The sequence below is a fragment of the Entelurus aequoreus genome, linkage group LG05 (assembly GCF_033978785.1).
Source record: "Entelurus aequoreus isolate RoL-2023_Sb linkage group LG05, RoL_Eaeq_v1.1, whole genome shotgun sequence".
Lineage (NCBI taxonomy): Eukaryota > Metazoa > Chordata > Actinopteri > Syngnathiformes > Syngnathidae > Entelurus > Entelurus aequoreus.
Window position 1 is genome coordinate 47,019,163 of NC_084735.1, and position 24,067 is coordinate 47,043,229.

Here is a 24,067-nt window from a genome sequence, read left to right on the forward strand (position 1 = left end):
AGGACCCCTTTATTTTTATTTTTTTATACAATTTCATAAAAATACGGCTGTGCGAGGGTAATGAAAAATTCACTCCCTACATTCAACATCTTTTTAAATGTCAGAAGTACTCTTAATAACTGTTCAACTCAGTCATAATGTGACTTAAATCCAACAAAACGGTGTCAATCTTTTACGTCTTTTGGTTTGTATTGTTAAAATTCTCTTTTGACTTGTTTGTACGGAAAGTAACAAACACAGCCAAACCAAGGCAGACAATTCCAACGATGGCTGCTGCGACCGACACCGCCAGCATGGTGTCGTTCACATGAGGCTGATGAACACCTGGTAAGACAATTCCAGAGAAAGTATTAGAAATGCTTCTTACAAAATACTTTCACTTTCAATTCAATATAGATATTGGACCCTTGAGTGTTGGCTGACCATTATTATTCCAATACGAAATCAGCACAAATCATAGAACATATTTTGCAGTGTGGAATGTTAGAAAAGGTTTGATCAATAAAACACTCCCCGTATGGCAGATTAAGCCTTTAAAAAAGTAGACTGCTGATTTGTGTTTTGGCGACACTTAGTGGTCACAATAATTAATTAAATTAAGGGTATGGCGCAGGAAGTTGAATGATGCGGACATGTTTGTTACTGGATACTTTCTAATACTCTTCTCCCTTGGAGACTTTGTATGTTCAATATGCAATTATATTTGTTTTAATGTTTTGTATTGACATGTTTTACACTGCAGTATATTTAATTAAGGACACTTATTACGTATGTCTAGCCTGTATGCTCTTTGGGCTTAGCTGTTGTGTCGCCGCTAGCTCCTATAGCTTATAGCCCACCATGTTTACCTTTTGTAAATGGCTTGACTAAAATACAAATGTTTTAAGTTAGACTTTTCTCCAAGGGTATATTTCTCCTCTTTTGTTGAGAAGAATTGTTGTACATTATTGGGTAGCAGGTTATAGTTAGCTTTATACATCAGTTTAGCTGTTTGCAAATGCACCAACTCATTTGAGTTTCAGTGTTTATGATTCACTAAATAAAGGGTTTGTATGTTCTCTATATCCAACATTATGTATTACTTTAATTGATCTTTCATTGTAAAATGTAACACTATTGAGCAGTAGAGAATATGCGGTGATTTTTGATTTATTCATTATAAAAATATTTATTTCTAGTTAATTGTATCTATTGCCACACCCCAAAAGTTAATTTATCTAACCCTTTCAATGTCTACTCCGTCTATTTGTGTTTGACTTTCCCTTTTACTGTTACCGAATAGCATTATTTAAGTTTTACTGAGATTCAAACACAGTCTGATTTTGTCAAACCATCTTTTTAATTTGTTAATTTCTTCTGTTATTATTTGTATTATCTTCTGTGTGTACTCTCCTGAACAAAACACGGTCCTGTCATCCGCAAATAATACAAACTAAGTCCTTTGTAACTTTATGTTATCGTTTCCCCAAGATGCAGACGGAACTCCGCAGGCAGCGAGCAGGTAGGAAAATTATTTATTTTCCAAAAATCAGGCAAAATACAGAAAAGCGTGCCGATTGCACGGGAAGCTAAGGAAAAAGCTAACGGGAAAGCTTAGCATAGAATCAGGAATCAAAAGAGTATACCCACGTAACTAGTTGCATAGCGCAAACAACACAGCCAAACTGAGTGTGGCGAAAAGCAGGAATAAATAGCTCTCTGATTATTGCCCGGGAGCAGGTGAGGTTCCCGAACACTAATCAGAGGCAGGTGAAAATAATCAGCACCCATGGCAACCAAGAAAGCATAAACCCAGGGGTGCTGAAACAGAACGAAGGGAGTCCTTAACTAAACAAAACATGATCCAGGCAACAGATCAAGACACTTTGTAAATGTTTAAATAAAGATTGAACAATTTTGGTCCCAGTATTGATTCCTGAGGTACGCTGCAAAATATATCTAGCTCTGTTGATATATACTGTAGCTTCACATATAGTGATGGGTCCGGCAACACCAATGCATCGGCGCATGCGTCGAGCTCATAGAGCAAAACGCTGTGTCGGTGTGCGTACCGCTTTAAGAAAGTCACATGACCGATCATGAGCTGTTTCGGTCACGTACGCGAACTGTGTCGCACTGACGCCTCCTCTGTGCCCTGTGAGCGGGTCTTTTCTACAGCCGGAGAAATAATAACTAAGAAGAGAAATCGTCTAAAATTTAATACGTTGGAAAAACGGTTTTTTTGGGGGTTTTTTATAAAAATGTGTAAAAAAATAAATAAATTCCCAGTCCACAAGCATTCACAACACGTTCTCTTAGATTTCCATGTTATGATACTTATTCACATTATTTATTGACTGTATCTAAAAAGGATAAAAATATATTTTTATTTAAATGAAGATATGAAATAATCCTAAATGAAATACAATGACTTGGTTTATATTATTGTATATACTAGGTCATAAAATCAGTGTCAGTTGAGTCGGTCCATAGGTTGCCTGTAGGGATTTTTAATGTCCAGCAGATGTCAGTATTTAGTGACACAGTGTCGGCACAGTATCAATACAGTTTTGCAATGTGTCGAAACGCTTCATGACGCCTCATCAACCCATCACTATTCACATATTGCGTCCTGTTGGTTAAGTAACTTCTTACCAAGTTCAATACCAACACCTCTAATGCCATAGCGTTCTAATTGTTTGATTAAAATAGTATGATTAATTATGTCCAATGCGTTTGTCAGATCCATAAAAATTACATTTTCCGACTATAAGGCACACTTAAAATTGACCATGCGCCTTATAAACCTGTGCGTCTAATGTACAGATTACCAACCTCGAAGCAGTTTGATTTGGTACACGGTGTAATGATAAGTGTGGCCAGTAGATGGCAGTCACACATAAACGCTACGTTTCATTGAGAATATAGAACATTAGTGTGCCTCGTAATCCGGTCCGCTCTATGGTACGAAAAATAGAATACTGCAGCTGCACACTGTTTCCCATTTAGTGCTTTGGTATCTTCATTTTGATGTATTGCCATCCATGTTGAAATGTTTGCTCTGTATCCGTATTGGCAGTCCGCAAGTATTCCACTTTTGTTTATGAGTTTGTCCAATCTATTGTTGAATAATCGTTGAAAAATCGTTTGATAACATTAGCTTTTATTTCCTGCCCAAGACTGCTTTCCCCTGCAAGTGCTACTATGATCTGATGACCTGAATACTGAAACTCTGTCTGACCATCTTGACTTGTGAAGTGACTTACCTTCGTCTGCTGCCACCAAAGCTGCAAGAGAAATACTCAGGTTATTTGTGATGGAAGTCAATACTGACATGTCTTCGTGCAGCAAGTATACCCTCGTTTAAACGTGTAGTAATGGGGCCTGAGCTCACAGTGGCAATATCGCTCACGGTGGCGTCCCGGTCCTCTTTGACACTACGGCGCCCCCTCAGGTTACTGGTGGCAGTGCAGTTCTGCAGGGGAATCGGGATATTGGTAGAAGTTACTTTTTCTGCCGTGACAACACAAACATTTTCATTTATTATTCAAATATTTCAAGATGGAATTTGTCTGCATGTCGGTGTCGCACCCACAATTTAGACTGACCTGAATTAGGTTGGGGCAAAAGGTGTTGGTGCAGAGGCGTGTGACACAGTGCACATAGAAGGTGGAGAGAGTGGCATTCATATGCTGGACAAAGCGAAAAGCTTCGAAGGAGAACTGAGCTTGCTGCTCTTCTCCATTGATGCCCATTATGGTCTGGCCATCGTTGTGACACCTTTAAAAGAACAGACATTTACATGTTATATTTTGACCTTCCTCATGCAACAAAGCACTTTTGCAGCTAAATGTGTAACTGCTTGCCTATTGTGAATATATTTGTCATAATCATTATTAGTCTTTTGAAAATGTCACATACAACAACACACAAGTTTAACACCCAAAAGTTAATGTATATAGAATAGGATACACTTGTATGTATATACATTGTATATACTTTATATGCGCTACATCAGTGTTTTTCAACCTTTTTTGAGCCAAGGCGCATTTTTTTCATTGAAAAAATGTGGAGGCACACCACCAGCAGAAATCATTAAAAAATTAAACTCGGTAGACAAAAAAAAGTTGTTCTCGCAAGTGTTGGATATGAATTTAAACCATAACCAACAATGCATTAATATAACTATTGTCTCAAAGTAGGTGTACTGTCAAGACCTGTCACATCACGCCGTGATTTATTTTGAGTTTTTTGGTGTTTTCCCGTGTGTAGTGTTTTAGTCCTTGTCTTGTGCTCCTATTTTGGTGGCTTTTTCTCTTTTTTTGGTATTTTCATATTGCAGTTTCATGTCTTCCTTTGAGCGCTATTCCCCGCACCTGCTTTGTTTTAGCAATCAAGAATATTTAAGTTGTTGCTATCTTTTTTTGTGTGGACATTGTTGTCATGTCATGTACGGATGTGCTTTGTGGACGCCATGTGCTCCACACGCTGTAAGTTTTTGCTGTCGTCCAGCATTCTGTTTTTGTTTACTTTGTAGCCATTTCAGTTTTAGTTTATTTCTGCATAGCCATCCCTAAGCTTTAATGCCTTTTCTTAGGGGCACTCATCTTTTGTTTATTTTTGGTTTAAGCCTTTTTACCTGCACGCTGCCTCCCGCTGTCGCCTGCATATTGGGATCACGACAAACCATCGTCGTCTCACACAACGTGTTCCTAAAATCTATAAAGCAATTAGCTACCGGCTTCCACCTACTGATATGGTATGGTATAACATAGTTAGTCTGCCGATCTCTAGACAGCACCGACACTTAACAACGGCACATTATTTGCAGATTATAATTACTGGTTTGCAAAAAATATTTTTAACCCAAACAGGTGAAACTGCATAATCTCCCACGGCACACCAGACTGTATCTGTGGTTGAAAAACACTGCGCTACATCATAAATGTGTGATGAATATGTGTATAACCAGTCTAGTCTGTGTGCAGTATGGCTGCTCTGCTCTAGAATGGGGGGGAATATAGGATTATAGCTTACCCAACAAAGAGGTCATGATATACTGTATTCTCAGGAGAAGGCGTCACTGTAGCATAACATCGATCCAGTAGCACATTCAGTCTGTGAGGAGGAGTTTCTTGTGTTACAACAAATTGCAAACGTTGTCTGCCGTTCTTATCAGGAGTCCTGATACAACTTTTTCACTTCCGATCAGATCGGATAGCAGCAGGAATCATAGCACATACTTTTATTTTGTAGTGTTGAGTGTGAGAAAAGGTTTGATCTGTTGAAATTAGTCAGAGAAGAACGGTAGGTATGAAAAACACTAAACTCAAACCCAGATGTATGCTCTTAAAGTGGATTGTTAATTTACTTTTTGGCGACATCTATTGGTCATAATTAATTAAATTAAGCGCATGATGCAGTAAGTTGAATGATGCGGACACGTTTATTACTGGAGTATGTGTAAGTAATATAAAACTATTATTATTTATACTTGTTTATATTGATAAATGTGTTCTGGTTGCTGCTACGTCCGACCAGTCTTCCTCTCAGAGAATAAAAGACACTGGTCAATCCCAAGTTCTTTCGGATGACATATATGTTGAGTAATAAGGACCACCAAGACAGAATAGCAATGTTACCAAGTTACGAAAACAGCCCCCTCCCGCCCAGAAATAAATACAGCCTTTTTGTTCTAAACCGATAAGGCCTCCTCCACAAAAAGGGAGTATGTTATACCTCTACGCGGACAGTACGGGGAAGGTGAAACAAAGAGTTTACTAGCGGACATAAGATAAAAAACTCAAAGTGTTCACAAGAGAAAATATTAGCTGCTTTAAACATGACTATGGATTAAGGATTAAGAAAGAACACTTAAAAATATGTCATTCTCACATTGCCAATCAGTGAACTTCCTAAACCAGCCTCATCAGTAGGACGGGGCGGGATTATTGTTTGTGACCACTTATGCTGCGTTTCATTCACCCGGGAAGTCGGAGCTGGGAATAATGTCACTGCCGAGTTGAGAGCGTTCCAATTACGAAGTCATAAATCAAGATGGCCACATCCATGAAGGCTATTTTTGCATTTGCCTTGTGTGAGTTTAAACAACTTATGGGAAAATATGCACTATTTCTGCAACCTTCAAACACGCTGGATACAGAGAAAACACAGACGTGATTGCTCGCGATATAGAAGGTACCACATCAAATAAATATAGTTTACACTACAGTGACGTTACCATATATAAACGTAAAACAATACATTGTATATAGTTGATTTACTACGATAAAATCAGAAGTGCTAATAATGGATATTATAGAAGAGGATATCACTGTTTACATCCAGACCCGCCATCTTTGAAACACATTTGAGGGTGGTCAGAGCTCTCCGACATTCCGAGTCGGAAATCCGACTTGGAGGGGCGTTCCAGTTGAAATTCCAACTTCCCAGTACAATTGGAACGCACCATTAGTCTTGCTTACTAATGGTGTTTGGCTTCCATACATTTTTTGTTTTGCTTGTGATTAAATATGTTTAGCTGCGCTACGCCTGCCGTCTCCGCATTTTGGGGTTCCAGACCAACAGAACGTAACAATGTATTACGTATGTCTATGTGTGCTAATGTCTGCAAGGCTGATATGTACGTAAATGCTAGCGCCTATAGTAGCCTATAGCCTACCCTGTTTTAAAATTTGTAAAGAACTGGACTAAAATACAAGAAAAAAATAAAACATGCGTGCTTATTGGAGGACATTTAGATGTTAACTGGCTGTCCAGTAAACGCGATGCAAGTTGTTTTTTTTCTGATATCAGACCAATACCTAATATCAATATCGGCTCTGGTCACCCCTAGTTCTTAGAAATAATTATTTTGATTGGGCTTGGTTTTAATATACGTAGCTATTTAGAAAATACATCAAACGTTTACACAATGCATTATAAAAAATAAAACCAAGCTACAGGACATATCCTAGAAGGTCAGTTCAGAATGTTCAAAGGTTGTAATGGTCAGACAGGGATAAAATACATGAATAAACAACAAAAACTTAATATTTTTATATCATCAAACTTTTTGTGGGAAATACCTTTTGGTGAGGTTGGATGCTTTAATCTGGACAAAAATCCTGCTTTTTAGCTCAAGTCCTCCTGGAGGGATCTGCAGCCTTGATGTATATTGGCTGTCCTTTTAGCGAAAAAAACAAAACAACAAAAAACATCCCAGGACATGAGTAAGCGATGTGTGCAAGTCATTTTTTTACAAGTCTAACTGTTTTTACTTTGTTTAAATGCTCAAACATTGTAATACTATATTATATCTCTTTTTCTATTCTATCAACTGCCACACTTAATAAATGCAATTCCTCCAGTTTAAAAACATGCACTCCAAAATCTCTGCGTGTGCGTGTGCGTGTGCGTGTGTGTGTGTGTGTGTGTGTGTGTGTGTGTGTGTGTGTGTGTGTGTGTGTGTGTGTGTGTGTGTGTGTGTTTCTAACCTTCTTGAGACATCAACAAGGAAAAGTACCTTCCGTATGAAGACCGGTGAACAAGTTAGGACATAAATCATGGTCCCAATTCGGAAAAACCATTGCATCTAATAGAGAATGCCTTATTTGCACCCTTGGTGGTGAAGTCTATTAAAATTAGGGTGATCCCAAAAAGGAGGGATTTTTCAAGTTGACCGTGTGTCTGGTCAACATATGAAATAACAAGTGTGTGTAAAAAAAATTAAGTGCTCCCCTCTGGCCAACATATGTAATAACAAGTGTGTGTAAGAAATTGAAATGTGCCCCATTTGGCCAAAATTAATTAAAAAAATTTAAATAAATATGTATGTAGAGACATACTGTAATAACGGGAAGTAAATAATGAAGATTAAAAACCAATTGTAAACAAAAAGTAAATAAATTATGTATATGTATACATGTATGTATATCATATTAATGTTGTAAATACAAATCTTTACATATCTAGAAAGGGTGATCCTAAAGGACGGTGTAGCTCGGTTGGTAGAGTGGCCGTGCCAGCAACTTGAGGGTTCCAGGTTCGATCCCCGCTTCCGCCATCCTAGTCACTGCCGTTGTGTCCTTGGGCAAGACACTTTACCCACCTGCTCCCAGTGCCACCCACACTGGTTTAAATGTAACTTAGATATTGGGTTTCACTATGTAAAGCGCTTTGGGTCACTAGAGAAAAGGCGCTACATAAATATAATTTACTTCACTTCACTTCACTAAAGAGGGAGGCATTTTTCATAGGTCTCAATAAGGTAACAAATACAATAACGTGTGTGTGCGCGGCACAAATGTGCGAAAATAATCCATTGACACAGCTATGAAAAGCAGACAGGCATATCTCAGAGACACAATTCCATATTTCCTTCATCCTAACATGTTTTTTTCACCAGCAGAGAAGTTGTCAGAGGACAGATCAGTCTTCATACCGAATAGAGTTGCATGCTCAATGTGCTGATGAAACTTCCATCACTGTCCTTTACAGCCACACTGGTTCCAGACCTAATGGACAAAAAATTAGTTATCAACATGGTGTTAATGGGGAATAAACGCTAAGTTGTCTCGACTTAAGAGTGTTTTGAGATAAGAGCTGTCTCTCGGCTAATTGTTATGGTTTAAGTTGCAAGAAAAGATTGGTGTTACAAACATCTCGCCATTAGTTGGTGTAGCAAATGTGACAGTGAACCCTGTAAGACCTGACCAAAACATCTGGTCTTAGTCGCTAGCATTAGCTTATAGCTCGAGATTGACATAACTTTGGAAGGACAGTGCTGAGAAGAAGAAGTGGATGAAATTCACTGAATTAAATAAAGGAATCATCAAAAACATGACAGTGCGTGTCGCCAACTTGGCGAAACAGTTAGATTGTTGCACTGCTAGTCTGCACCATACTGAAGCACAATGATTTGATAAAGCCAGCCAAGAATGTTGAAAAATTATCTGAACGGCAGACATTTATCCATGAAAATATGGAAAAGCTGCTGATGGTGTGTTTGACAAAGAAGCAGTTGGAAGGCGATACCATAGATGTCCAATCTCCAAGGTAAATGCTGTACATTATTGTGACATTACTTCATAAAACTACCGTGGTTGTTTGTACTACATTCTATTGCATTGTTTTTATACAACTTTCTAGATATCTAAAAGGCACCGATTAAATTGATTTTAATTCATTCCAATGGTCTACGTTGATTTGAGACAAGTGTTTTGAGTTAAGAGTTCCACCAACGACCCAATTAAGTTACTACTGCTTGGTTTTTTCCCCAAATATATCAATCAATCAATCAATCAATGTTTATTTATATAGCCCTAAATCACAAGTGTCTCAAAGGGCTGCACAAGCCACAACGACATCCTCTGTACAGAGCCCACATACGGGCAAGGAAAAACTCACCCCAGTGGGACGTCGGTGAATGACTATGAGAAACCTTGGAGAGGACCGCATATGTGGGTAACCCCCCCCCCCCCCCTCTAGTATATATGTTGAAAACAGTTTCAAAAGGGTATTCAAGCCCTGTGGACGGCTCTGTAAGAATAACACATGTTATTCTTAGTAACTCTAGTATAACTTGACCATTGTTAATACAGTGAAATCCTCAATGTCAAAAAATTATACTTTAATATATACAGTCGCGATCAAAAGTTTACATACACTTGTAACGAACATAATGTCATGGCTGTCTTGAGTTTCCAATAGTTTCTACAACTCTTGTTTTTTTGTGATAGAGTGATTGCAACACATACTTGTTTGTCGCAAAAAACATTCATGAAGTTAGGTTCTTTTATGAATTTATTATGGGTCTACTGAAAATGTGAGCAGATCTGCTGGGTCAAAAGTATACATACAGCAATGTCAATATTTGGTTACATGTCTCTTGGCAAGTTTCACTGCAATAAGGCACTTTTGGTAGCCATCCACAAGCTTCTGGTTGAATTTTTGACCACTCCTCTTGACAAAATTGGTGCAGTTCAGCTGAATTTGTTGTTTTTTTTACATGGACTTGTTTATTCAGCATTGTCCACACGTTTAAGTCAGGACTTTGGGAAGACTATTCTAAAACCTTAATTCTAGCCTGATTTAGCCATTCCTTTACCACTTTTGACGTGTGTTTGGGGTCATTGTCCTGTTGGAACACCAAACTGCGCCCAAGACCCAACCTCCGGGCTGATGATTTTAGGTTGTCCTGAAGAATTTGGAGGTAATCCTCCTTTTTCATCTTTTAAACACATTGTAAAACGAATCATGGTTTATAAAATTGCCCTACCGTGTATTTCAGGCCATAGGGCGCACCAGATTATAAGGTGCATTAAAGGTGCCAAGAGATTGGAAAGAGGGTTACATTATCAAGATACCAAAGACAGGAGACCTCAGCAACTGTGAAAATTATAGAGGGATCACACTGCTATCAGTGCCTGGAAAAGTTTTTAACAGAGTCATCTCGAATCGGATGAAAGACATCATTGACGTACAACTTTGAGATGAGCAAGCTGGTTTTCGCAAGGACCGATCCTGCACAGACCAGATTGCAGCTTTGCGCATTATAGTGGAGCAATCAATCGAGTGGAACTCGTCCCTGTACATAAACATTGTTGACTATGAGAAAGCCTTTGACAGTTTAGAAAGAGATACACTCTGGAAGCTCCTCCAACATTATGGGGTGCCGACCAAGATTGTTTCCATCATCAGGAACTCCTATGAGGGACTGACATGTAAGGTGGTCCATGGAGGACAGCTAACTGAGCCATTCCAAGTGAAGACTGGGGTCAGACAGGGCTGTCTTCTCTCACCCCTCCTCTTCCTGCTAGCCATTGGCTGGCTAGCAGGAATCCAGAAAGGAACGGGATTCAGTGGACACCTTGGGCACAACTGGACAACTTGGACTATGCCGACGATCTGGCACTACTTTCACACACCCAACAACAGATGCAGGAGAAGATCAACAACATGGCATGCACTTCGGCAAAAGTAGGACTCAACATCCACAAAGGCAAGACCAGGTCGTATATACATGGCTCCACTTCAACAACGTCATCTTTGCTGTACCGGTAGTTTTTAGCCCTTCCATAGCGAGTCTTCTGACAGATATAAGTTAGAACTGTATGCTAGTTTGTATTAGAAATGGAAACCGCGGCGGATGAATGCACCACAAGATGAGGATAGAGAAAAAGAAGGAGCTTGGTGACTACAGCGCAGACTATAATTTTCGAGGCTCTTAGGCAGATCCCAGACACACATCAGCAGGTACTAAGAAAAGTTGGTTTTGTATAATATTGCGAAACAAAACACCAGATAGTGTCTCCAAATAGGTGTAATTTTGGCGTCCTCATTTACACGCCGTAAAAAACCCATATGTTGAAGCACAGTACGTCTGACTACGGTAGCTGTAATGCTCGGACAATCCATCAAGCAATGCGGCTTTGTAGCTTACCATCCATCCATCCATCCATCCATTTTCTACCGCTTATTCCCTTCGGGGTCATACTAAAACATTGTGACCGATTTTTGAGTGTTGTGTGTAATGTTCTATATTCTCAATGGCACATACTAACGACCTATACTTGCTAGCGTAATTTACTCAACAGGCATCAGCCTTCAGTCTACATGTATCTCTTATGTGTGACTGCCATCTACTGGTCACACTTATCATTACACCATATACCAAATAAAATTGCTTCGAGGTTGGTAAACACAACCAGAATTAATCCGTAAATTATGCGCACCGGGTTATAAGGCGCACTGTCTATTTTTGAGAAAATGAAAGGATTTTAAATTTGCCTTACAGTCTGAAAAATATACTACTATTCCAGTTCCAGGAATGACTCAGCAGTGTCAATGACTTGGAAAGACTCAAAAATACCAAGTTGGTGACTTGAGGCTTGATTTGACTGGGACCTGGGATTAAAGACATGAGACGTGCAATACATTTACTTACTTCCACCTCTGCTATGAAGTGTGTACATGTTTTAGTGCATGCAGACTTTTAGTCGATCAGGCTCAATGTTTAACGTTGGGAAACTGGGAGGTCAACTGTCACTATAGTACAAATAATGTTTGACTTTGGAGATTCCACTATACAATTACAGTATATACAACATATATGCTTAAATACATTTCCCAAAACAATCACATATTAATATTTCAGTTTAGTTTGAATATGTAAATGCACTCACACGCTCATTTGCGTATTGTTGACCAGGTACTGCAGGGGGTAGCGGCAGGAGAACCTGTACATCAGCTCTTGATGGTAGGTAATGGCTCCGGTGCTGGGGTCTTCCGAGCAGACCACGCCTGATATGTTAATGTACTGGACAGTTGAGAAGTCTGAAAACAGTTCGGTTCCCACTTCCTGATTGACCTATCAGGCAAAATAAATTCTTAAGCTGAGTAAAGACAAATTAGTGACATCTGCTTTCTATCATATTACGATATCAGATTACAATAACCTACTATCAACTTGCTTGAACATGTCGCGATGGCTTCCTCCGTGATGGAGAAATTGAATTTGACGACAGGTGGGTCTGCCGTCCAATCAGGAGTCCCTTTACATTGGTGTTTGGAGTGCTCAGAGTTGAGTGAAACCAATGACTCATTATAGCCATGGAAGTAGATGGGACACAGAAGGATTCGGAGGCTCACCGTCTGTGAGCCGCAGAAAACCTCAATGTCAGAGTTGGCTGCAAAGTCAAGATGAGAAAGTTGAACATATCCTGTGACTCTTATACAGCCTTAAAATAAGAACAATAACAACTTGTTTATCATGGTAATACTGTTATATATTGTTATATATATTTATATATAATGACTATGTATATACATATATATATATATATATATATATATATATATATATATATATATATATATATATATATATATATATATATATATATATATATATATATATATATATATATATATATATATATATATATATATATATATATATATAATTATAATTATATTTTTTGCCATGTACAATCCACAATTAATTGACTGTTGATTTGCTTATATGTTTGCAATTAATGAAAATTAATAAAACATATCAATAAAGTAAAAATGTTTTTCAGTTGTGTATGCATTTTTTGAAACATATATATCATAAACATAATGTATATATAGAACATATCTGGTCCAGATGCATATTATATATGTTTTGAGAGAAAAATATTCCTCAAAATTATTATGAGTTCAGCTCGCACAATGACCCAATTATAATGATGTTCTGTCTGTACTGGATCTATTTTGCATATATATGTAATTAAATGACCAAATGTTGACAATGAAGTGCTTTATAACGGTTGTAACACAACTATACATGTCTGATAACATATTGATCAGTTTGAAATGCTGGCAGACTTTTATGACTGTCAGATTGTTATAGACAACTTGAGAAGTTTCTCAAACATGTACTGTATATAAATGAACTAGACTTGTAGAATCAAACACATTCCTATGAACATTTGAATTCATTTACATATGAACCTTTTTTATGAAGGCTTGAAACAGTTTGCTGTCACACTGCACATCAAAAAAAACATGGCAAGAATTGATTAGCAATAACAGCAGCCCTGTTATAAAAAGATTGGATAAAAAGAGTTTCAGCCTACAACATAGGTCAATCATGTCCAGAGTCAATAGTAATGCACTGTGTATAATAAATTGTGGCCATCGAACCTCGCAAAATATAATGTTGTTGTTCCCAGCGAACCTTCTTGTCCCGTACTTTTCTCCTTTCTGTGTTGCGGGAAAGCGATGAAAATGCTTTGTGCAGTTTTTACGAGTGGAGCAGCCCCCTGCTGTACAACAGTACATGTTTACACGGCAAAAAACTCTTCAATTAAAAGAGATGCGGAATGAATAAGTGCGGTGTACGCATAGCTCCAGCTGCGGCCAGCTCAAAGATGGTCCTCAACATGGCGCCCTGTAGTCACGTGAGGGGCTTTTGACCAATCATTTAGGACATGTTCTGAAACCGAATTGTCCATACTCTTTCAATACACGGCTCTGGACTATGGTGCGTTGCCTTAATCAGGAAGTAGTTTTTGAATGTGCCAGTATTTTATTTTGTTGAGCCCTACAAAGTGTTTATATTGTAAGTACTGTACTTATTCATTACACACCAGTTTATGACATGCATGTTAGTTGTATTTTTGTATACAAAATATGAAGGTGTTGAAATCACCATCAAAAATCGCTATTGCTAATCCGAAGTGCGTCTGTGGCAAATCCAATGTAAATTAGCATTGAGCTAGCACGTTTTGAAAAGCGGAGACATCCTATACTTTTCAGCACCTTCTTCTTGCTTTGGTGTCATGGAACATTTTAACATTACCTACAGACGGTTCAGCTGAGTCCACTCTAAGTGCTTGACAGCTTCTTTCCCAGCCAAGTGCTTGAGCCGGTGCCGAGTTTGCGACCTGACATGACGTCATGTACAACAAAGGTATCGATATATGGCACCGTTTGACTTTACGTGAATCAGTACCCATAGTACGGACAGACTTTGATCAGTACCCATATTGGTACAAAATTCGGTACTCATACCGACAGAAAATTGATTAGGATGTTTAGGAACCACCATCGCCGTGAACTGCATTTGAAATGGATAAAGCAGGCTAACCTTACGCTTCTGGAATGGTCTTTACAAAGGAATGGCATTTTAACCTTTTTCAGTGGCGAAGATTAATTTACGATCAGAGTATTTTGAGTTCCGAGCACTGTCCCGAACAAATTAAACCTATAAACCAAAGTACCACTGTACTTCTATTTCAGGTGCTGGGCTTATTGTGCGTATTTAGTTTTCATGGGTTCACTAATAAACTACCAAAACACCAGCGCAGGGATAGGAGTGTCAAAAAATAAAATAGATTTTCAAGTGAATCGCGATTCTTATTTGTAAGGATTCTTAATCGATTAAAAAAAAAATGTAATACATTTTTTTTTTTTTTAATCTGTCCTGTCCAACCACTTTGGTAAATGTTTGGGTAGAATTGTATTAAACAGACCAGTTTTCTTTTATCAGAGCTGTTGATCTATCTTATGGAGGAATGTTGTTAATCATAGAACTGGCACCTGATGTAACGATTTTGAGTCGAGAATCGATTCTGAATCAAATGGTTACCCCCAAGAATCGAATCGAATCGAATCGCGTGGTGCCCAAAGATTCACAGCCCGAGATACTACTAACTACGAAAAAAGTGCTTCCAGAGAATAGGGAGCCTAAAATGCGCAGCTTTTTCAGAAAGTTGCAGGTAAAGTTGCAACGTCTTGAGGCTTACATTTTTCAACTTGGGGTTTTATAAATTTGTAATCAGTGTTTTAAGTATTCATTGTAATCATAACCTCAAAAAGGACAGGAGAACTAGGAGAAACTGAATAACAAATACTGTGTTGATGTTTTAATCGTTTTGTACCACATAAATTTAAAAGTAGATTGCAGTAAAAGCACATACTCGGAGCTCATTGTCAAATTACTGTATTGTTTTTTCAATTCATTATAACTAATAATAGTAATTGGTGATTATATTTACTGAAAGAAACACCACCAAAGACAATGAGAGATTATCATCACACTTCAACATCTTAAACATGTAAAAATGCTGCCTCTTTGCGATGTTCTTAATTGTTTTAGCTGGATAGATAGAGATGAAACAAATATCTAAATACACGTAAACTAAGAAGTTCAAACCCTGGCCGAGTCATACCAAAGACTATAAAAATGGGACCCATTACCTCCCTGCTTGGCACTCAGCATTAAGGGTTGGAATTGGGGGTTAAATCACCAAAAATGATTCCCGGGCACGGCCACCGCTGCTGCTCACTGCTCCCCTCACCTCCCAGGGGGTGAGGGTGATGGGTCAAATGCAGAGGATAATCTCACCACACCTAGTGTGTGTGTGATAATCATTGGTACTTTAACTTTAACTTTAAGTGAATTTCATGTACTACATTACCCAGAAGGCTTAGCCCCTTAGACAGGAACAGGAAGCAGGTCTGAGCTACGTGGGAGAACGTCACAAAAAATGTATCATTTGAGCAATGAAAAGTTGATATATTGTTACATGTTGCTGTTCCTGCTTTACAAGAAAGAAAGATACGTTTTGATTATAAACAGTTGACGTGCGTGTTTGAGCGCTGCTCAGAGACAAGTTTGGTTGCCGAAAATGACACTGATAGGCCAAAATTTGCGGGGAAGTTGCAGACTTTGAAAAAAGTTGCAAAGCTTAATTCATGAGAGATGGTTCAATTTGCTTGAATTGGCGCGATCGCGACATCGCAAAATACTATAGGGACTGAAAGCTGATTGAACTGACCTGGACTTCTGAATGTGGATTTCCCAATGCAGACATGTTGAGCTTTTGTTAGGAGAGATGTGAGTTGAAAAACAACAAGAGCCAGCCACATATTGCTCAAAAGTGCTGTAAAATAATAATCATCATCATCATAATAGTGCTAATTATTAGTCATACACCCCTGCCCAAAATCAATGCCACTAACTGACCGATGTAATAAAATGTGTGCATTTATATATATATATGTATATATATATATATATACATATATATACACTACCGTTCAAAAGTTTGGGGTCACCCAAAGAATTTTGTGGAATAGCCTTCATTTCTAAGAACAAGAATAGACTGTTGAGTTTCAGATGAAAGTTCTCTTTTTCTGGCCATTTTGAGCGTTTAATTGACCCCACAAATGTGATGCTCCAGAAACTCAATCTGCTCAAAGGAAGGTCAGTTTTGTAGCTTCTGTAACGAGCTAAACTGTTTTCAGATGTGTGAACATGATTGCACAAGGGTTTTCTAATCATCAATTAGCCTTCTGAGCCAATGAGCAAACACATTGTACCATTAGAACACTGGAGTGATAGTTGCTGGAAATGGGCCTCTATACACCTATGTACCGTAATTTCCGGACTATAAGCCGCTACTTTTTCCCCTCGTTCTGGTCCCTGCGGCTTATACAAGGGTGCAGCTTATTTACGGCCTGTTCTTCTCCGACACCGACGAAGAGGATTTCGGTGGTTTTAGTACGCAGGAGGAAGACGATGACACAATGATTAAAGACTGACTTTTCATATACCGGTAGGCTGGTTATTTGATAACGTACAGGCAAGCACTTTGTATTACTTTGCACCGTTGTATTATTTGTACTCTGCACGAATGCTGTTCGCCATGTCAAAGATGTGAAAGTTTGATTGAATGATTGAAAGATTTATTGTTAATAAATGGGACGCTTTGCGTTCCCAAACAGTCATCTCTGTCCCGACAATCCCCTCCGTGGTAGCAGGAACCCCTATATACTCCGCTAATTACACATCAAAACCCTGCGGCTTATAGTCGGGTGCGGCTTATATATGGAGCAATCTGTATTTTCCCCTAAATTTAGCTGGTGCGGCTTATAGTCAGGTGCGGCTTATAGTCCGGAAATTACGGTAGATATTGCACCAAAAACCAGACATTTGCAGCTAGAATAGTCATTTACCACATTAGCAATGTATAGAGCGTATTTCTTTAAAGTTAAGACTAGTTTAAAGTTATCTTCATTGAAAAGTACAGTGCTTTTCCTTCAAAAATAAGGACATTTCAATGTGACCCCAAACTTTTGAACGTAGTGTATGTATGTATGTATGTATGTATATATATATATATATATATATATATATATATATATATATATATATATATATATAATGCAATATATATATATATATATATATATATATATATATATATATATATATATATATATATATATATATATATATATATATATATATATATATATATATATATATATATATATATATATATATATATATATATATATATATATATATATATATATATATATATATATATATATATATATATATATATATATATATATATATTGTCTCGATCAAAAGTTTACATACACTTGTGGCCAAACAGCTCAATTTGTGTTTCATCTGACCACAGAACTTTCCTCCAGAAGGTCTTATCTTTGTCCATGAGATGTAAGATGAAACAAAAATTTAGCTGTGTGGCCACAATACCCAGCAATATGTTTGGAGGAGAAAAGGTGAGGCTTTAATCCCAAGGAACACCACGCCTACCGTCAAGCATGGTGGTGGTAGTATTATGCTCTGGGCCTGTTTTGCTGCCAATGGAACTGATGCTTTACAGAGAGTAAATGGGACAACGAAAAAGGAGGATTACCTCCAAATTCTTCAGGACAACCTAAAATCATCAGCCCAGAGGTTGGGTCTTTGGTGCAGTTGGGTGTTCCAACAGGACAATGACCCCAAACACACATCAAAAGTGGTAAAGGAATGGCTAAATCAGGCTAGAATTAAGGTTTTAGAATGGCCTTCCCAAAGTCCTGACTTAAACGTGTGGACAATGCTGAAGAAACAAGTCCATATCAGAAAACCAACACATTTTGCTGAACTGCACCAATTTTGTCAAGAGGAGTGGTCAAAAATACAACCAGAAGCTTGCCAGAAGCTTGTGGATGGCTACCAAAAGCGCCTTATTGCAGTGAAACTTGCCAAGGGACATGTAACCAAATATTAACATTGCTGTATGTATACTTTTGACCCAGCAGATTTGCTCACATTTTCAGTAGACCCATAATAAATTCATAAAAGAATCAAACTTCATGAATGTTTTTTGTGACAAACAAGTATGTGCTCCAATCACTCTATCACAAAAAAATAAGAGTTGTAGAAATTATTGGAAACTCAAGACAGCCATGACATTATGTTCTTTACAAGCGTATGTAAACTTTTGATCGCGACTGTATATATATATATATATATAAATATATATATATATATATATATATATTACACACATTATTTAAATTATATTTAAAATACAATTTATATAATACATATACTGTATATATAATAAGTAGGATCAAAAAGCATTTCCTCACCAGTTTCCCTGAGTAGGACTTCTCTGTCTTTGCTGTCACGAATATGCCCTCTGTCATTTATACTGTCCTCATTTTGAGCCAAAAGGAGTTCATAGGAAGCCTCCAGAGAAAGAAAGGGAAATGTAAGAGTAATACAAGCTGGTTAGCTTGTTGCGGAATCTATAACCAGATCATCTGACAGCACAGGAACAATATGAAGTGATATACTATGTCCATCGTGTTGGGGATGTTAGTAACTATACAGTCATTCCAAAATTTAATTTTAGTGATGGTAAGGATTTAGTTGTTTCATTAAGTATAGGCCTATATTGATTGCTAATGTTTACGCTTGTACAATTGAACAAAAAGGAGTTGGAAGATCAGATCTTATTTAATCCTGCTCTTCTCCATGTCTTAGCAATTACTGATAGTTTGTCCACTTTCTGTGTTTGACATGTTGAATAATTAATACATAGATTTTTTTATATGGATACAGAGATTATCAATAAACAAATACATAGATGAATAACAACAGGTGTCAAGAAAAAGACAAACATAGCTAACAATATGTTATGATGTAATGACCGATGAATTAAATTTAGGGTAAATGATGGGCAGCACGGTGGGTTAGTGTGTGTGCCTCACAATACGAAGGTCCTGGGTTCAATCCTGGGCTCGGGATCTTTCTGTGTGGAGTTGGCATATTCTCCCTGTGACTTTGTGGGTTCCCTCCGGGTACTCCGGCTTCCTCCCACCTCCAAAGACATGCACCTGGGGATAGGTTGATTGGCAACACTAAATCGGCCCTAGTGTGTGAATGTTGTCTGTCTGTGTTGGCCCTGTGATGAGGTGGTGAATTGTCCAGGGTGTACCCCGCCTTCCGCCCGAATGCAGCTGAGATAGGCTCCAGCACCCCCCGTGACCCTGAAAGGGACAAGCGGTAGAAAATGGATGGATCTTCTTCATCCATGCACGTTGCAAACACCATATGCTTATATTGTTTCTTAAGTCAGTTTTACAATCAGCTTTATTGGCCAAGTATGCTAAACACACAAGGCTCTCTTTGTACAATGTAAACAACACATCCGGTGGCCATGGATGAAGTGCTTGCTGTCCAGAGTCGGGACCCCGGGTGGACCGCTAGCCTGTGCATCGGTTGGGGACATCTCTGCGCTGCTGACCCGTCTCCGCTCGGGACGGTTTCCTGCTGGCCCCACTATAGACTGGACTCTCACTGATGTGTTGGATCCACTGTGGACTGGACTTTCACAATATTATGTCAGACCCACTCGACATCCATTGCTTTCGGTCTCCCCTAGAGGGGGGGGGGTTACCCACATATGCGGTCCTCTCCAAGGTTTCTCATAGTCATTCACATCGACGTCCCACTGGGGTGAGTTTTTCCTTGCCCGTATGTGGGCTCTGTACCGAGGATGTCGTTGTGGCTTGTGCAGCCCTTTGAGACACTTGTGATTTAGGGCTATATAAATAAACATTGATAAACATTGATATTAACAAATAACCAAAATATAAAGAAGTACTTAAATAACTGATATGTGCAAGGCTAATAAATAATAGTGCAGTGGTGAATACAGACTGTGACTTTTATGATGATTAAAGAGTTTTAATTATTTGTCTATTCTGGCGTAATTCAATTCCACATAATAATACAGTATAATAAAGATTTTAGTGTTGTGTAATCAGACACTTTATAAAATATTAATATTATTTTTTTGCATTTCTCCTCTCCTGTTGAAAAACATTGTTTTGCACAACCTGTATTATTATTATTTTCTCCTGCCTGGTACATAAATGAAATACCTTACTATCTGCACTTCACCTACCATATCTGCCTCCTCTACATCAACAGCTGCAATGCGCCACTGTGACATAGATATGCTTTTTAAAATAGGCTCCAGCGCCCCCCGCGACCCTGAAGGGAATAAGCGGTAAAAAATGGATGGATGGATGTAAAAAAAACCAGAAAGGAAATGTTGACCAGCTCTAACTTTACTTACAACAACTTAAATTGACCAGCCCTGTAGATATTGCATAGCCTACTATAAATGCATGCTGCATTAGTTCTTCCATATTTATAAATTGATGAGCCGATCAACAAAGACTAACCAATATCTTATTCCCGACAAAAAATATTAGATTTTTATGGGTTTTTTTGTGTGTTTTTTACACCTAATTCTGCCTGCAGCTATTTTTCTTTGTGAAGAAATTGGGTCTTCTGACACCATTTCAAACTCGAGTAAAAAGGCACACCCCTCTCAAACAAAACCATCAACAATTGTCACCTGAACCTAAAATACTTCCAGATCACCTCCAGTAACTCTGGAACCAAACAACAAGCAACAATAGACTGAAGATGATCTCACATGGATAGTAGCATTGAGTGGCATTCCTCCACTTTTACAAATTCAACTTACATAACCGTGTCGAAGAGATTACTGAAACATTTTCCTGCAGACATAACACACCTTAAGTGCTCAGTGTTGAAAGGTAATTTATTTACTCACATTATTACTCTTTAAAGAGGAACTGTGCTTTTTTTTGGGGGGGGGGGGATATTGCTCATCATTCACGATTTGTATGTAAGACAAGAACACTCCTCTTTTTCTTTCTGTGCAGTCTAATTTGTAAAAAATCTGCCAGCAAGAGGTGGCTAACAATGCAGGTGATGGGGATACAATATTTTACGCCTATAAAGATTTCTAAAAAAACATCCAACAACGTTTTATATACAAACTGTAGAAATATATATTTAATATAGTGACAGGCACTTTCATGATAACATGTAATATTTACCGTATTTTGGTCATCTTAAGCATTGCCATTGCATTAATTTCACAGAGCGCATAGCAATAAACTATATTTACATCAACAACAAAAAAATACCAATAATCATGGCAGACTTTATTTTACAGAAAACTTTAAGTTGATCTTTTTTGGTCTTGAATGGTTCCAAAAGCCTAAAACAACTCAAGCAAAAGAGCATTTTATTTCGCGAAAGGCAAAATCCGCCCAGAATGCTTGTACAACAGACACTCGCTTGACCACCACTTCCATGCCTTGCATATAGTGACGCCAGGTGAATAAAACTTATTGAGGACTCTCGTTAGCTACATTGTTAGCCGCCTCGTACTAGCAGTTGTTTACGATTTAGACTGCGCAAAAAAGAGAAATTCATGTTTTCTTGTTTTACATTGGGATTGTGAATGATAGGCAAGTTTCAAAAGTTCCGCTTTAAAGATGAAGCTTCAGGTTGTGCAGTGGCGTCATTTGGCGGCTGGCTATGCTCGTCCCAAGGGATGATGGAGAAACTAACAAGCTGCATCCTCTGCATTTAGCACAATGTTTTCCTTTCGACAAACAAGTCAGTCCCCACTCGTCATGGCGGATTTAACAATGCACACATATTAGGGTGTTTGTTTGTCATATTATGAGTCAGCTGGTTCCAAAATAAAACGTGTTACCAGTCAGACTAGATTACTCACATACAGTATATATTAATTATTATAACTACTATTACTTTTATCACTAATACAACAAGTAAAGTTAGTTAATATGACAATATATAGTAAAACAATAAAAAAAAATTGTCGAACTGTCTTTGTATGAAGACGACAGAGGAAACCACATTTCTGTGACATCACGGAAGGCCCCCTGCTGTTGTACAAAAAGGTCAAAAGAAGAGGGGATGTGTCAGTGACAACGTTGTGACTGAAAAACAGCAATGGAGGTAAAACTGAAGCTTGGCATCTTCTTGGCACTGACACATGGTGAGACCTTTACAATTGACACTACCATATGGGCTTGTATAGTCATAGGCGCCGATCTACATTTCTGCAAGTGCATTGCTCGGTGTGTGTGTGCCTTAAAAAAGTAGACATTCAGCGAAGTTAATATCCCATATGATTTGTGGCTTTATTATTTTGTAAAACGGACCAAACTCGCCACAAAATTAACTACTACAAGATTGATTTTTCAAAAATTATTTTAAAGATTGAAAGTTGCCATCAATCTCACGTAGGTGCTCGGCTTTGTGCTTCAAAGCCCGAGCACCCACGGGATCGGCGCCTATGTATACAGTGAATACTAACTACCGTAGTTCATGAAAAATTATGTATCAGCATAATCTGGTATTTAAAGTATATTTGGTGCAGCTATAAATTATGTTCCAAGTTAAATAACAATGTTTTACTCACTTTTGGCATATACAACCAAGAATTTTAAGTTGTTCGTTGTTACTGTTGAAAATGAACGAACGCCTCTTTGTGCTTCTAACAGTACTTTCACTCTCGTGATTAAAGCTCTAACCACATTATTTCCTGTGAGAGATACAGTTGTTTAACAGGGAGCTGCCTTACAAAATTACATCACATCAGTACAACATTGTATAGTATTGTTATAAATGTAAACACAGAGAGAACAAGTGGCAAAGTTGCAAATAAAAGTGCAGGTAAATCACCCTTGTGTTTGTCGCTGTAGTTTCGCTCGCTGTTTGGCAACGAGTGACTGTGATGAAGGGTCAGACGGTAAGGCTTGCCTGCTCCATTTCAAACGCACATAAGCAACACATTGACTGGAAGAACCCTGATGGCTACTCTATGTTCTTCAATCCCAACAAGGGTAAATACAAAACTACTACACTCGTTACATGTGTGCAGGATATTAAAATAACATCTCGGATTGTTTTAATGCTGAGAATGTTTGTTTTATTTCCCCCTCAATTTCAGCTTTAAAGGACAAGCGTTACAGCATAAGCAAACTGACGGAGTCGCAATTCGCCATCAGTATTTCCAATGTCTCTTTTAAAGACGGGGGAAACTACACATGCTCTCAGTATGGCCATCATATAACGGAAAAGAAAGTGGAATTGACAGTGTTAGGTAGGTTTAATTCTTGTTTCCACTTATTTTTAAGATGTGGCTGTTATGCCTATGTTATTATATGTATATATATATATATATATATATATATATATATATATATATATATATATATATATATATATATATATATATATATATATATATATATATATATATATATATATATATATATATATATGTGTATATATATATATATGTGTATTATAATATTTATAATATTAATATTATATATGTATGTGTATACATATATATATATTTATAAT

At 37.8% G+C, this 24,067-nt stretch overlaps 2 protein-coding genes across 8 annotated transcripts in view; one reads left to right on the forward strand and one right to left on the reverse strand.

The window, feature by feature from the left end:
• On the reverse strand, window positions 1-19,762 carry si:ch73-261i21.5 (zona pellucida-like domain-containing protein 1). Of its 5 annotated transcripts, none has more exons than XM_062048277.1 (12): window positions 19,549-19,762; window positions 18,925-19,024; window positions 16,308-16,412; window positions 12,442-12,633; window positions 12,165-12,349; window positions 8,423-8,495; window positions 7,068-7,165; window positions 5,017-5,097; window positions 3,588-3,759; window positions 3,337-3,454; window positions 3,246-3,266; window positions 1-324 (listed from the first exon to the last, which is right to left on the reverse strand). In XM_062048277.1, exons 3-12 carry the CDS (start codon window positions 16,341-16,343, stop codon window positions 173-175), a joined length of 1,128 nt encoding a protein of 375 aa, XP_061904261.1. In that variant the 5' UTR covers window positions 16,344-16,412; window positions 18,925-19,024; window positions 19,549-19,762; the 3' UTR covers window positions 1-172. The 5 variants fall into 5 exon arrangements, with proteins under 5 accessions (XP_061904261.1, XP_061904259.1, XP_061904260.1 ...); XM_062048275.1 differs by having other exon boundaries at window positions 12,442-12,668; XM_062048278.1 differs by having other exon boundaries at window positions 168-324; window positions 3,374-3,454; window positions 12,442-12,668.
• LOC133650709 (cytotoxic and regulatory T-cell molecule) overlaps window positions 3,057-24,067 on the forward strand; it is a 28,273-nt gene continuing 7,262 nt past the window's right edge. Inside the window, exons 1-3 of one of the 3 annotated variants that reach the window (XM_062048281.1) lie at window positions 3,057-3,285; window positions 23,401-23,541; window positions 23,649-23,801. In XM_062048281.1, coding sequence (XP_061904265.1) covers window positions 23,433-23,541; window positions 23,649-23,801 — 262 coding nt within the window. In that variant the 5' untranslated portion in view covers window positions 3,057-3,285; window positions 23,401-23,432. Of the gene's footprint in view, window positions 3,286-22,605; window positions 22,692-23,400; window positions 23,542-23,648; window positions 23,802-24,067 lie in introns of those variants that run through there. The other 2 variants (XM_062048282.1, XM_062048280.1) reach the window with 2 other exon arrangements.